The sequence below is a fragment of the Prionailurus viverrinus genome, chromosome C1 (assembly GCF_022837055.1).
Source record: "Prionailurus viverrinus isolate Anna chromosome C1, UM_Priviv_1.0, whole genome shotgun sequence".
NCBI classification, from domain to species: Eukaryota; Metazoa; Chordata; class Mammalia; order Carnivora; family Felidae; genus Prionailurus; species Prionailurus viverrinus.
This window is the reverse complement of record NC_062568.1, coordinates 27,997,205-28,013,725: the sequence shown is the minus strand read 5'-3', so window position 1 is coordinate 28,013,725 and position 16,521 is coordinate 27,997,205. Positions and strand designations below refer to the sequence as shown.

The 16,521-nt window shown below is 36.8% G+C and overlaps 1 protein-coding gene across 1 annotated transcript in view; it reads left to right on the top strand.

Moving 5' to 3' along the window:
- Nucleotides 1-8,635, top strand: part of FAM117B (family with sequence similarity 117 member B) — a 92,810-nt gene extending 84,175 nt beyond the window's left edge. The window contains exons 7-8 of the mRNA XM_047873571.1: nt 1,495-1,615; nt 8,069-8,635. Of these exons, the coding sequence (XP_047729527.1) occupies nt 1,495-1,615; nt 8,069-8,387 (440 nt within the window). The 3' untranslated portion in view covers nt 8,388-8,635. The remainder of the gene's footprint in view (nt 1-1,494; nt 1,616-8,068) is intronic.
- The last annotated feature ends 7,886 nt before the right edge of the window (nt 8,636-16,521 follow it).

Genomic DNA, 16,521 nt, shown 5'->3' with positions numbered 1-16,521 from the left:
AACTTGGAGACATAAGCTATTTGAATATTAATTTCTAATATTCTTACCTTTTAAAACAACTATGAACTTTCTTCTGTCTCTATCAGGGCAATATTTTGTTAGCCTAACCCAAGTTACTGTGTGTACTTGAGAGCAATAATATATTTGTAAATTCTGCAGCTCAGTTCAGCAGTCATTTATTTAGAAGCTGTTAATCACAGTGTGTTGAATGTTCCTAAAATGTTACAGTTGGCTATTACTATCAATTCCCTAAATTATTGAGACTGTAACAAGTGCAAAGAACATAAGATTTCCCAAAGAAGTCAATTAAAGCCATAAGCAATTGTAAATGTTACTATTTGGACCCATTTTGCCAGCTTCTAGGTTAAGTAATATATAGTTATTCTAGGCCAACACCCTGGAGCAATTAAATTACAACCCCTGGGGGTGTAGAATACAGGTACTGGGAGTGTTTGATGCTCCCAGGTGACTCCAGTGTGCATCTAAATCTGAAACTGAATTAAATCTTTTGGTTGGGCCGTGTGTTTCTTATCAGGAATCTGCATTTTAACTACTATCTGTACTTTTAGAATTAAAAGGAGTGGTGAGTGTAAACCATTTAGCATGGCTCCTGGTACTCAGGGCTCATACTTTCTACTTTTACTGCAGTAATAAGTAGGAACCTCATGAATTTTGTGTAATGCTATATTTGACTTTAAGACAAAGTTTTTTTTTTTAAGAAATTTCTTTTATAAGAAAATAGAACCACAGTGCTACTGCCAGCAAAAAATTTATAGCTTAGTTGACACAAACTGAAAGTTTTAGAACACTTAGGTAACATATCAAGAATTTTTAAAGTATAAACTGAGGACATCAACATTGAACAGGAATACCAGAGTAAAGAAGCATTCACTTTGATAAGGTTAATTTGAAAGGATTTCAAAACTTTGAGCTAGACTTTGAAAGAAGTTTTGGCACATGAACAGAGATGGACCTCTTAGGTATGGAGACGTTCATAGGCCCGAGGAAGTCTTTGGTGTATAGTGCACAGATGGCTCCTAACTAAGTGGAGCAGAGATTGTAACCAGAGGAGCAGAGAAATCGAGAAATTCTGAAGGGCAAGCTGAGAGTGAGTGATAGGCAACCAGTGAAGAGCCACCTCAGTTACATGTACTGGGAAGCAAGGAAGTGGCATATGAGTCTCTGCTGGGTGTATAAGAAATAAGGGGGCAAGATAGATCAGTATTCAGTGCCGTGGATTAAGTGATACAGGCTTAAGCTGTAGTACTTGTAAGTGGAAAAGAAAAATTTTTTGTTTTATGGATTTAACAAACATTAATTATCTCCTCTTTACCTGGTATTGTATTAGATCTTGGGGGATGATGTTGATGATAAAACACTGTTCCTACCCTCAAGTAGTTCATGGTGTGGGGGAATGTCATGAACAATTCAGTTTAGTATGACTGCATTTATGTGGTAGTGTTTGTTAGTAATCCAGCGTGCCATTTTTTGCAGAGAATGGGAACAACTCTCCTTTGCCCAAATATGCAACTTCACCAAAACCTAACAACAGTTATATGTTCAAAAGGGAACCTCCTGAGGGCTGTGAAAGGGTCAAAGTCTTTGAGGAATGCTCGTAAGTACCCCTCAAATAACTTTTCATATGAATTTTTCTTTTTTTTTTCTTTCAATATATAAAATTTATTGTCAAATTGGTTTCCATACAACACCCAGTGCTCATCCCAAAAGGTGCCCTCCTCAATACCCATCACCTACGCTCCCCTCCCACCCCCCATCAACCCTCAGTTCTCAGTTTTTAAGAGTCCATATGAGAATTTTCAAATAAGTTGAAGAATAGTACAGTGATCACCCATGTATCCACAGCATAGACTCTAGTTAACGTTATGTTATATGTGCTTTGTGTGTGGTGGTGGTAGTTTTTGCTAAAGTGTTTGGAAGTAAGTTGCAGACATCATTACACTTAAGTACAATTTAATATTGTTTCCTAAAAGTAACCATAGTACTCCTATATAACTACAGTACCATTATCACATCAAACGAAATTAATAGTAATGCTTTAATATCAACTGATACCCAGTTGTTTTTCACATTTCCTCTGTTGTCTCCAGTGTGTCATCTGTGGCTGTTACTTTTGAACCTGTATACAGTCAACATCACACATTGAATTTAGCGGTATATTTATTCAAGGTGGACCATGGCTCTCACCTAGTATGTCTTCCTTCTTTTAAGGGTTGAATTCCCTTCAGTTTTTATGTACTTTTGGTCTCTAATTCTTTAAAAATTATTAGAAATATTTTGTCTGCCAGTATAGGAAACAGAATTCTGTTACTATTATAGTAACAGACTCCTTTTCCTGTGATAAAGCTAACATAAGAAGCAGGTAGGATTTTAAGCAGTATCTAGTACTATTGGTATGTGATCTCTTATATTTCGGTTGGCTGGTACTTTAGTCAAGCACTGCAATTTTAGACTCAGAGTCTCAAAAGGTATTGTAGCCTTCATATTTTCATGGCTTCTTGCTTTGTGAGTGATGGCTATAGGATGGTTGGTGTGTGTGAGATAGCAAATTAGGTGATGAACATTATTTGGGGATGTGCTGGTAGTTCTTAGCCCTCACCTTCCAGTCTCACTATGGCTGCATGTATAAGAGTCAGCCTTCTGGCTTTTTCTCACTTATGAAACCTGGAACACAGTGTGAAGATTGTCCAACCTTGTCTGACTCAATGTAATTTATCTTTTCCCCCCATTATGAACATCTTGGAATTATTTTGGAATATGGCATCCTTTTGTTCCTCTGTATGCTTCTCCTGTCACTGCTTCCTTTAATCTAAATTCTGAATAATTTTGCCACACAAAGAGCATTGTTTTTGAATCCCCTTAATTTCTATGCTAGGAAATCCCAGCTCTCAGTCTCCTATCTGCTTTTGTGACAGTAATTGAAAACTCTGTTTTAGCAACTGCTATGTCACTGTCATTCTAAAAGCTTGACTGTAGCAAATTGAAAATTTAAGTAGAATTCTCCAGATCTGTTTCATGGACTCCCTGAATCATAATCGTCTGGAGTAGTAGTTGAAACTGCAGATTCCCAGGCCCCATCCTAGGCCTAATGCATAAATGTGGAGATAGGACCTGGACTATACATCTCTGACAAATACCTCATATTTTTTATGCCCAATTTGCAGATGCTGGCTTCGACTTTCCCATGAGAGTTCTTAAGGGATGCCTGGGTGACTCAGTTGGTTAAATGTCTGACTTTTGATTTTGGCTCAGGTCACAATCTCATGGTGCATCAGTTTGAGCCCCACGTTGGACTCTGCACTGACACTCTTTTGATGCCCCTTCCCCACTCACACTCTCTCTGTCTCTCTGTCTCAAAAATAAACATGAAAGAAAGAAAGAGAGAGAAATGAAGGAAGAAAGAAAAAAAATGAAGGAAGAAAGAGAAAGAAAGGAAAGGAAGGAGGGAGGGAAGGAGGGAGGGAGGGAGGGAGGGAGAGAGGGAGGGAATCATTCTAGGGCCGCCTGGGTGGCTCAATTAGTTAAGCCTCTGAATCTTGGTTTTGGCTCAGGTCATGATCTCATAATTCATGAATTCAAGCTCTGCATCAGGCTCTGAGCTAATAGGGTAGAACCTGTTTGGGATTCTCTCTGCCCTTCCCCTACTTGCACGTGCACTTTCTCTCTCTCAAGATAAACTTAATACAATGATCCCATTTTTTTTTTTTTTTTTAAGTAAAAATCAAATGGTCCAAGTGGACGTTTTTGGAGTTGAGCTCTTTGATTTACTCATTGAGATTTGCCCAAATGCAGAGAAATTGTTGGTTGGCTCAAAAGTAGTTTGAATTTCTGTAATAAATGATTTTGTGTGAATATTTGTTATGTAGGTTGGTGTCCTGTGGTATCTGCCTTAATCTCTTGGATTTGGAAGTTTTCTCAGGACTTAATGTCTGAGTTATGTATATACTGCTACATTATATGTGTCTAAAGGGAGGGAAGAGTATGTGTGTGTATATAGATAGATAGATGGATCAAAGAAATAGAAGATAAACCCTGACATGTTACATGTTTTATGGCACATGCATCTGTTATTAGAAGGTAAACTTGGGGCGCCTGGGTGGCTCAGTCGGTTAAAGCGACCGACTTCAGCTCAGGTCACGATCTCGCGTCTGTGAGTTTGAGCCCCGCGTCGGGCTCTGGGCTGATGGCTCAGAGCCTGGAGCCTGTTTCTGATTCTGTGTCTCCCTCTCTCTCTGCCCCTGCCCCGTTCATGCTCTGTCTCTCTCTGTCTCAAAAATAAATAAAACGTTAAAAAAAAAAAAATTTTTAAAAAGAAGGTAAACTTGCGGGACACCTGGGTGGCTCAGTCAGTTAAGCATCCGACTTCAGCTCAGGTCATGATCTCGTGGTTTGTGGGTTCAGGCCCTGCGTTGGGCTCTATGCTGACAGCTTGAACCTGGAGCCTGCTTCGGATTCTGTGTCTCCCTCTTTCTCTGCCCCTCCCCTGCTCACGCTGTCTCTCTTTGTCTCTCAAAAATAAATAAATGTAAAAAAAAAAAAAAATTAAAAAAAAAGAAGGGTAAACTTGCTCTTTTTATAGTGTACATAGTTTGTTACAAATTATACTGATACAAAGGATGTCTAGCATTTTTAAGCATTTTCATTATGTACCAAAACAAAAATTAATAGCAGTAACCCAAGAGTGGATTTCTTAGAGGTAATTTTAACTTTTTTATCAATAAAACAAATTACTCAAAGTCTAAAAAAATTCGTCTCTTTTGCACTACCTCTGTCAAAATGAGAGCAAAATCCACTGGGCACACTAGCAACAAACAAATATAGATTATTGGTCCAAATTAAAAGTTTTGAGTTTATTTAATCATTGTTTGAGGAATACTCCTCTTTAACTCTTGGTTTGAAGGAAGTAACTCTGATAGGAACTGGAGATTGGAGTGGGGTGAGGCTTGATCTCTGGTTTCTAGAAATGTATGTTTATTTACCTGAATGCAAATAGGTGGTTGTATTTAGACCAGAATTTATACCAGATTTTGTATTTCTTTCGGTCTCTATATTCTTTGTGTTATAGCACATACCATAGCCATGTCGTCTGCACTTTTTCCTTTTTTAAAGGAAGTCTAATATGCTGTTTCTTCTGCCAAACTAATGAATTCTTTGTCCTTAGTTACCTTAGACTCCTAAGTATTTTGGCCTTTTTGTGGTATAGAAGTATTTTAAAAAATATAACATGATCCTCCCTCTCTCCCTTCTTCCAATTATAAGTAACTCGGACCCAGCATTTTCTTTGCTGATAATTAATTCCTGCATTAAAAAAAAATTACATAAGGCTTTTAAAACAGATAGGAAAGAATTCCTTGCATCAGTATAAGAATATCTATAATTATTATCCAGCCTATCCCATCAGTTTTTCAGAAAGTCAGCTTGTAAACAGTTATATCTATTTTGAGACACAATTTTTTTGGAATAATCCTTAAGGAAAAATAAAAATTTTAAATTAGTTCTGAGATTTTTTTTTTTTTTTGTATTTATAGTTACTAAGTTGAAGCTTTGAAGTTGTATTAGTACTTGCAGCTTCTATTAGCATAGGTATAGGTCATGTGTGCCAGGAGTGGATAACCTCTTTCTTGGATAATAATTAAGCTCCTAGAAAAATGTTAGAGGTCAGGAGTGATTCCTCTTGGTAGGTTGGGGTGGCGGCTGGAAGAGGGGACCAAAGGAAGGTGTTTTGTTTTTTTGTGTGTGTTTTTTTTTTTTTGTTTGGTGGGGGAGGTTGGTGCTTCCACCTTCAAAAGAAAATTCAAGCATAATTTAATAATAGAAATCTAACCTCAGCTTCCTATCTTCTTTAAGGAATTGAAAACCATACTCTCTCATAGTAAAAATAGGGCAGTGTGTGCTCTTCTTACCTCTCATCTACCCAGATACACTTGTGGTCCTAAAATTACTTGATGTTTCCATTGTATATAAGAAAGAAGACTGCACTAGTAAAACATCAGTTAAATTATTTCTTTGTTCTTAAATTATTGTATTTATCAAAGCTGTCCTTGGGTAGTATTCACTATTAATAAAATCTGCCTATCAAAAGCATTGTCTGCTTGGAGGTTTTGCTTTTCCTTTTTTTTTTTTTTTTTGGCACGCATTCCCCAGGACTGTTGCTTATTAATTTTTTAAGACCCAGCTCAGATGTTACTTCCCTTGTAAGCCTTCTTCCTACAAAATTCTCCCTCTTCCTCTGCCACAGGTTATCCACTCCCTTGTGCTACCTTTAAACCCCTTTACAAGTCATTTTTATCACATTTGTCAGACCTCTTACAGGACTTCTTGAGCTTTTTTGTACTGTGAACACCTTTGGCAGTCTGGCAAAGATTAGGGATGCTTTGAAGTAATTTGTAACTTCTCTGAATAATGTTTTTATTATTTGTTTTTTTTAACTTTTAAAAAATGTTTTTATTTTTATTTTTGAGACAGAGACAGAGCATGAGCAGGGGAGAGGCAGAGAGAGGGGGAGACACAGAATCTGAAGCAGGCTCCAGGCTCTGAGCTGTCAGCACAGAACCTGATGCAGGGCTCGAACTCACAGAGTGTGAGATCATGACCCGAGCCGAAGTTGGACGCTCAATCAACAGCCACCCAGGCGCCCCATTTGTTTTTTGTTTTTTGTGTTAAGTTTATTTACTTATTTTGAGAGAGAGCATGCAGTCAGGGTAGGGGCAGAGAGAGGGAGAAAGAGAATCCACGCTGTCATCACAGAGCCTGATGTAGGGCTTGAACTCCCAAACTGTGAGATCATGACCTGACCCCTGATAATGTTTTTAAATGCATAAAACATGTAAGATTACAAATGAGATTAATTATGTTGAGATACAGTCCTATTCCCAGCATCTCCCTCCCCCCACGAACTACATATTTAGTCTGTCTCCTTATAGATGGTTTCATTTTTGGATCCCCAGAATCTGGTGCAGACTTGGCGCACTTAAATTTTAATTTTTTAAATTTCATTAGGAGAGATGAGAATCGTACTTTCATCATATGATCATATTACGTTGTTCCATCTGAATCTTGGTATATTTAGGTTCTCCCACCTTTATTTCTTTTTAATTAAAAAAAAAATTTTTTTTTAACGTTTTATTTATTTTTGAGACAGAGAGAGACAGAGCATGAACGGGGGAGGGGCAGAGAGAGAGGGAGACACAGAATCGGAAACAGGCTCCAGGCTCTGAGCCATCAGCCCAGAGCCCGACGTGGGGCTCGAACTCACAGACCGTGAGATTGTGACCTGAACTGAAGTCGGACACTTAACCGACTGAGCAACCCAGGAGCCCCAATTTCTTTTTAATTTTGTGGCATTTCCATGTTACTTTAACAGTTGAATTTTTTAATATCTTTATTTTCACAAAATATCAGTAATACTTAGTATCTTTTTCCAACCATTTGGGTGAGTTTTCAGGAGCCCCTGGGGACAGGAAGGGACAATGAATAATTTGATTTTGATTTTATATTTCCATTATGTTTCTCAGAAAACCATCATGGTTAACTAAAAAAATTGTTCCAAAGAGATTTTTAAGCACACTTGAAAACTCATGCCCACTGAAGTTGAGTCACACAGGGGTGGAATTTAGCAAAAGATGGACATTGTATGTCGTTAATTTACTTGCTTTCTCCCTTCAAAATAGTACAGGTTTTGGAAAAAATGTAGTGGAACATGTTTTTAAACATCTAGAATTTCTTTTGCTTTAGGAAATTCTTTATTCATAATGGCTGTCTTAAATCTTCATTGAGATACAGTTGGTTGTCAGCCTGAGTCACCTGAATGCTGCAGGGGGCTCTCCAGGGAACTGAAAGCAGCAGAGATGAATGATGTACTTCTGGCATTCTAAGATACTTATTTTGAATTAGGTGTGTAATTCCACTTTGGCCCATAACATTTGGAGCTTTTGACATAACTTGAGTTTTATATTCCTTTCATTATCTATAAGTTATCTGTTTAGAAAAAAAAGAATTACTTCCAGTGTTCTGTGACTTAAAATTACTGGGTTGTCTGTTCTATGCCTAGGCCAAAGCAGCTTCACGAAATCCCAGCCTTTTACTGTCCTGACAAAAACAAGGTGAATTTCATTCCTAAAAGCGGTTCTGCCTTCTGCCTCGTCAGCATCCTCAAGCCACTCCTTCCCACACCAGATCTTACTCTCAAGGGCTCTGGGCACAGTCTGACAGTTACCACTGGTATGACAACCACTCTGCTGCAGCCTATTGCTGTGGCCTCCCTGTCTACAAACACAGAGCAAGACCGGGTCTCTCGAGGAACAAGTACAGTCATGCCATCGGCCTCTCTACTTCCACCACCAGAGCCAATTGAAGAAGCTGAAGGATAGGTCACAAGACTGTGTGGCCATTTTTCTGGGCAACTGAGAACCTCCTCAGATCATTTCATTGTGATGGCATCGCGCACTCCCAGTCGGCTGTGATGTGCTCCCACTTCCCATGGTGATGTGTCACAGTATGACTTCTGGAAGAAAGCAGCGCTCTCTGATGGCTTTGCTCACTCATGAAGGCCAGACCTCCTTGCTTAGCCTGCTTTTTCTGAAAGCACTGATTGAAACAAAAAAGGTCTCATTCTTTACTTTTGGAGGGCCAATATCACATTGTTTTTTGTTTTCAAATTAAACTTCTTTAAAAACAAAAACAAAAAATTGATCCCTGCAAACATAATTCCTGAAGGGAGACGTGAATGATGCTGCAAGAACCATCTTTTATATGAAAATGACTATTTTATAATACCAATGTTACATTTTCTGAAACGTAGCAGACAGGATGTTCAAAGATTCTTTGGTGGCCTCTTGTTTCTTGTTTCCCTTTCTAGATGTGTGCTTTTCTCAGCTGTTTTCAGCTTTGGGACCAAAGGGATTGTTGACATTTTCCCAGCAATCTTAATCTCATGACTATGTTCTTCTCCCAAACAAGAATTGATAGGTAAATGCATTGAACAAATATATAACCAGAGATAAAAAGCAATATTAAATAATAGTACATTATGTGATTTATGTTTTTGGATGTCAGAAGTTTGTGCTTTGGGTGAAATACTTGTAAAACTGTTGTTTTCTTCACTACTCCTGTACACATTTCACCATGTGGTCAGAAAAATTATAGTCTGGAGACAAGTGCTTTAATACTTTCTCACCCATTGTTGGAACTTGGTTTAAAAGTCAGTGAGCCAGAAGGAAACTACCCAGTGTTGATTGCTAGCTAGGAGTAAGGAACCCCTTTGGTTTTCTGCAAAATATTTTATCACATGCTCTCCCTTTATCATCACTGTATCATAGTTCCAAGAGGTCCTAAAATGGCTGTGCATGGATTTCCTCCTTTGCTTTTGTGATGTTGTTGTCTCGTGGATTTGGTCAGGGTTAGTAGTTTGCCAGGAGTGTAATCCATTGAATAGCAATCCGTAGTCACAGAATCTTGTGACTGACATTTTCTTTATGGTGGTTGGCACTGAGATATGTTGCTTACAGGTTTTGCTAGTTTTCTCTCCAGCATTCCACACAGTGCGGAAGACAGGCAAAGAGAGCTTTGGAGCATATAAACAACAGGATTCTTTGAAAAATCCATACGGTTTTGGATTTAGGCTCATCTTAATCACTGCCAATATCACATGACAACACTATTTCATGTTTGTGTATGTGGTAGTGAAATTAAGGAGCAGCTCTTTTTAAAAATGAGTTCCAGCAAACACTGTTGATAAAAAGCATCCTTCTAAGACCTTCATATACTACCTATGATGCAATAATTTAATATTCCTATACATATAGGGAGAAAAAAATTTTAATACTTGTAAAAGGAATACAGTTTAGAGGGTTAATACGTCAATTTGTTCAGACATATCCCATCAAAGAAAACTTAGTGGTAGCAATAAATCTGAAAGGACTTCTTATACTCATGCACCTTTAAAACATCTGAGTATTTAAAATTATGCCCTGTGAAGTTTAAAATGGCGATGTATTTATACAGATTAGATAAATTCAAACATTTGAATAAGTCTGTCCGGTTTCACTTGGTAACACTGATAAATTTTGGTACCTTCTCCATACAAAACTAATTTGCTTGGAATTAGTGCTTTGTGGCTTCTAAATTAGTAAAACTCAGTTATTCAGGGTCTGTATTTTCTGGTTGGTTGGTTTTTTTGAGAACCTTGATTCTTTGCCTTATATGTTATGTCTTTTGACTTAACCATTTCACCACTGAAAACTGCTCTATCAAAAGTACAGAAGAAAAGCTGAAACTCCTCAGGTGAGTTGGTATGAATGGTAAGAGGAAGAAGTTAAAAACAAGTTTTTAAAAAAATCCTCAGTTTTTAGATTACTTGAATTCCATTAAATCAGTGTTCTTTTCCTTACTTTACACTTACTTCTGTCCATTCCTATAAATCACAAGGGCATTTTACAACTAAAATGCCACTTTATAAACAATCTTTCTCTTTGTTGTGCATGTTTGTATAATTGACATCTTTCTATAGCGTTTCATATATCCTTTATCTAAAGTAATTTAAAACCAGAATGGGAGAACAGGTTTAAGAGTTATTATTTACAGAGTCTTATAAGTAGAACTTTTAATGTTTGGTTGTAAGGAGAATGTGAATTTGCAGGTAAATGCATTGTATGGTAACCAAACATACCCCTTGGGTTTGGGAGAAATAGAGCCTGAGGTTTGAAAGAATAAAAAAGGTACAAGGTACAGACAACTCAACTGCCAGTGCCAAAGGGCTAATTTTTAAGCATATGAGCTTTATTGCAGTCTTTAAAAATATTAACCATAGGTCCCATTCAGCTCTTGCTTAACCCTTAGTTCACAGATGGCTGATTTTTTTTAAATGGACCTACTCCCAATAGAATATTTTCTAAAATTACATTCCATGATTATCTTGTATTTCTGTAGAAAACTATACAGAAGATAAGTTAGAATAGCTTCAGTGGGAATATAATTTAAATTTTTTTAAGTTTTAAATAAATTTACTTCCATTGCAGTAAAAGAAATAGCATATATATTTCCGTAAAAGTATTTTCTGGTTATTTACTTTGTCTTAAGTTATTTTTTACTCTTGATTTTTTTCCTTGTGATGATAAAAACATAAAATTTATTGTTTCTGATCATGACTAAGTCTTACCACTTGTCGTGGCTTTTGTTAGCAATTATATTTTTAAAATATCTGTTTTGTCTCTGGTTAATATGGTGAGCATGGATGCCAAAATTATTTCTTAACTAGAATCTTCATTTTGTTTAAAATACTTCTTACACTTATGAGAGGCCAGATCAGCCTTTTGGAACGTGTTATTGCTAACTGTGGAATAACTGGCAACAAGAAAGGCTCCCCCCCCCCCCCCATTTTTTTCTTTTAAATGGTTGGCTTTTACTGGAAAAGATATTTTTAAAAAAATGGCAGAACTTATAGCCTTCTGTATGTCCAAGATTAGGACTGGGTTGTCAAGATTTTCTTTTGTTAAAGGAAATAAAAGAAAAATTGACATTACTGAATTTAGTTCACTGTTCTAAACTTAAGATTCATTCCTTAATGCTTGGAATTTTGATGTCTCAAAATCAGACCAGTGGAAGTGCTGAATTTGCATTTTAAAAGCTAAGAATTCTTCGCACTTTAAAGTTTAACTCTGCTTAAATTAACAATAAGTAGAGCAGCCCTGAACAATACTTTGTTTAAAAAATCCTGTTGAATATAATTTATGTTTTTTTTAAAGTCTGTATCTTTCATCTGTTTAAGCTGTGTAAATCTTTTTAAAATGCAATTTTTTAAAATTTTGTTTTTCTAACAAAAATCTCCCAATAAACAGCATTTCCAATGGTGATAAATATTGTTATTATGTACTTATGTATTCCCTGTATCTGAACACTTATTGCTGCCTCACAAGAAAATAGAACATTTATGTTAAAAATAAAGTCTGTTGTTCTTGAGAATTTTTTTCTATGTGCTTTTATGAATGTTGCCTCAATTCAGATTTTCTTTTCAGACACATGTACCCTGAAGTAATTTACAAATAGAATATTCTTTTTCACAAATGTGTAGGAAAATGAGTGTGTTAAGTAGCAGGACATATAGTATTACCAGTTATTATTACTTCCTGACTATTTCTTTACTTGCTCTAGAACTTAAAGTACCTGATATTTGTGGTAAGTGGTAAGCACACTGAAAGATAATGCATGTTTATAAGTAATTCCATACTTCATAGTTTGTTAGAGATTTAGCTGAGACAGTCACTGAATTTTATCCTGAAGTACATATAGAGGATTCTTTTCTTTTTGTTTTGGTATTTATTCTTTCTAAATCAGCTATGTTCTTCCTTTGATACAGTGGTTTATACATGCAAGATAGTTGTTTACGTTTAGAGATTTAATCTGTATGCACAGAACAGAACTAGTCAGATATGTCCCAGTGAAGGCTGCAGACCTAGAAAGCACCTAGGAAGCACGTAGAAAGCAGGGACACCATTTAAATGAAGTAAAAAAGTTACCACAGCAGTCGGTCATGAAAAGTCATCTAATTACATTGTAAAAAATTTTTTAAATTATTTCTGGGGGATAAAGTTTACGAGAATTTGGAGATAACTAATGAATATACATTTACACTATAATGTAATACAGCATCAAATGCAAAGAGAATCTCAAATTGGTTCCAAATTTTCCTCCCGTTCTTTTCTCTTAAAGAGGTTGACAGGAGAAAATTTAGATCTCAAGTTGGGTATACCCCTTCCCCTATTTATTTGATTTTTTTTTTTCCTTTGCTTCGCTAAATATACCACACACACAAAAAACTTTTTAGGTCTGTAATGCCTTTTCCCCTTTAACTGCTCTTAAGTGTTTGGCTGTGAAATACAGTATCCTCTTATTTATGTATTTATTTAAATGTTTATTTTTAAGAGAGAGAGCATGAGTGGAGGAGGGGCAAAGAGAGAGGGAGACACAGAATCCAAAGCAAGCTCCAGGCCTGAAGCAGTGCTCAAACCCACAAGCCATGAGATCATGACCTGAGCCAAAGTCGGACACTCAACTGACTGAGCCACTCAAGTCACTGAGCCATTCAGTCTTTAAGACATTGTTTCTACTTCCCTTTAATAAAGTATCTCCAAATTGCTGGTTTGGTAAAAATAAAATACTCATCTTCTCTGCAATTTGCATCTTCCTCAAACTGAGAATTTACTTCATTTGATTTTGTATGCTAGTATGGATTAGTCTTCCTAAATCATTAGGTTTTATGGAAGATTATCATGGAGGCTCTCTTGCTTCAAAACCAGGAATATAAACATTCATCTCAATTCCGTGCCTTAGCACAGTTATTTTTGAGATCATTGGGATAATTCAGAGGAGATGCAGAAAAAGACCTGGGTTTAGGGCCACAGTTTGGGTACAGTTCTGGCTCAGCAGCTTAATGGTCATGGGACCTTGAGCAAAGAAGTGAGCTCTTTGAGCCTCCGTTTTCTTATTTATGAGATGAAGGAAATGCTGATAGTGCTATCCATTAAATGGCTACTAGAATGTGAAAATAATTTAACTTATAAAATTGGAAGCAAACATTTGTTCTCATCTCCTTTATATTTTGTTAGGTAAGTTTATTCATTCCCTAAGAAAGCCAAAACTTTTCAGTCATAGAAAATGGTCCCATATAATTCATTTTAGCTTATAAAGTGATAATACAGTTAACCCCTGAAAAACACAGGTTTTTTTTCCCAATAAATATATTGGAAAACTTTTTAAAGGTTTTTGACAATTTGAAAAAACTCACAGATGAACTGCATAGCTTATAATTACCAAAAAATTTTGAGAAAAAATGTATCTCATGAATGCATAAAATATTTGTAGGTAGTAGTCTATTTGATCATTTACTACCATAAAATACACACAAATTTCTCCTAAGTTAAAACTTATCAAAACTTAGGTGCACGCACAACTATATATGGTGCCATTTGCTGTGAAGAGAAAGGTAAACAAATAGGAAGATGCAGTACCAAATCGTAACTGCATAAAATTATAGTACATGCTGTATTACTGTAATAATTTCATTTACACATATTGCTATTGTGGTGAGTGGAAGTGTTGCAAGTATCCTCTTAACACGCTGTGTGACACTAACATGAGCAGTTTGTCTCTCCAGTAAATTGTGTGTGGCAGTTAAAAGTGATCTTGCAGTTCCCATGTATTTTTCATCATGTTTAGTGCAGTACCATAAACCTTGAATAACACCATGGGACCCATACAGAGTGCCACTAGAGATGCTGGAAGTTCTCCCAAGAAGCAGAGAAAAGTGGAATTGATTGATAATGTGCCATAGATTGAGGTTTGAAGCTGCAGTGGTAACCTTTTCAAGATAAATTAATCCAGTATAAGGACCATTATAAAAAAAGATGTGAAGCCATTGTAGTTATACCAGCAGACACGAAAACCCTTCAAAACACCTTTTTTGTCTCATATTGAAAATGAAGCTTTTCTGTGGATGCAGGATTGCTATAAGAAGGGCATATCTGTAAACTAATACGATACGTGAAAACCCGAAGTCATTTTATGAAGGTAAATGTAGGCTCTAAAGTTAGAGAATTTAATGCCGGTAAAGGATGGTTCAATAATTTTAGAAAGTGGTTTGGGTTGGGGCACCTGGGTGGCTCAGTTGGTTGAGCTTTCGACTTTGGCTCAGGTCATGATCTCAGGTCACGGTATGTGAGTTTGAGCCCCATGTTGGTGACACTGCTATCAGCATGGAGCCTGCTTCAGATCCTCTGTCCCCCTCTCTTGGCCCCTCCCCTGCTCACACTCTCTCTCTCTTCCAAAAATAAACATTTAGAATGTGGTTCGACTTAAAAAATGTAAAGATAACAACTTTTGATGACCTAGAGGCAGCAGATGAATTCCCAGACATCAAGAAAATAATTGAGGAAAAAGGATATCTGCCTGAACAGGTTTTTAATGCAGATGAAAGTGGCTTATTCGGGGACGGGGGGAATGCCACAAATGACATTTAATGGTAAGGAAGTGAGCACCAGGATTTAAGGCAGAAAGGGATAAGCTAACCCCACTGTTTTGTGCAAATGCAGTTGGATTTATGATCAGGACTGCCCTTATCTATAAAGCTGCTAATCCCCAAGCCTTGAAGGGAAAAGAAAAATACCAGCAGCCAGTCTTTTGGTTGTACAAGAAGGTCTGGACAATGAAAACCCTTTTTCCATTGGTTCCAATGGTTCCATTGATGCTTTGTCCCTGAAGTCAGGAAGTAACTTGCCTTTGAGGGACTGCCTTTTAAAATTCTTCTGATACTGGACAATGCCCCTAGAGCCCTATGAGTTCAACACCAAAGACATCAAAGTGGTTTACTTGCCCCTCAACACAGTGTCTCTAATTCAGCCTGTAGATAAGAGTCATAAGGACTTTCAAGGCTTATTATACACTGTACTTAATAGAAAGCACTGTCAACACTATGGAAGAGAACCTCAATAGAACCTCATGAAAGTCTTGAAGGATTATGCCACTGAAGATGTCTGGCATCACTGTTACAGAAAAAGTGGTGAAAGCCATGAAACCCAATAGGATAAATACCTACTGGAGAAAATTACATCCAGATGTTGTGCATGACTTCACAGGATTTATGACGGTCGAGGAAATAATGAGATTTTGGATGTTGTAAAAACGATTGTGTGTGTGAGTGTGTGTGTGTATAAACAGTTTCAATATTTGGATCTTGGAGAAATTCAAGACCTAATGGACACAACACCAGAGAAATTAAAAGATTTGATGGAGATGAGTGCTACCAAACCAGTGCTAGATGATGAGGAAGAAGATGTAGAAGAAGCAGTGCCAGAAAACATTGACATTAGACCATCTGGCAGAAGAGTTCTGGTTATTCACGACTACTTTTGACTAATTTCATAACCTGGACCCTTCTGTGATACAGGCACTGAAACTAAAGCAAATGGTGGAAGGAGGATTGATACCATATAGAAATATTTTTAGAGAAATGAAAAGGCAAGTCAGAAATTACAATGTATTTCCATAAAGTTAACACTGAGTGTGCCTAACTTTCCAGCCTTGTTCCACCTCCTCTGCCTCTGCCATCCCAAAGGCCATGAGATCAACCCTCCTCATCTTCCTCCTCAGCCAGTATACTACTCAATGTGAGATGAGACTTTTATGATGCTTTCACTTAATAGTAACTAATCATGCCATTACTGTTAATAAACATCTGTTGTGTATGTTGGGTCTTCGTGAAAATCTTGTATGGCAAGAACTGCACGAGATATTTTTGTCATCATTATATTGCCTAAGTATTGTGTAGAACATTGTGTACAAGACTTGAAATGGATAACCTATCCTTACATAGGCATTAAGGTAAGTGATATTTAGTATAAGATTAATGTGTTAATTTTGTTTTATATCATTGCTTTCAAAGAATTCCATTATATGTATGCCTCTCATAACTGAAGCAACTATATCAGCCTATCATCACAGGTTAAGTGGTTT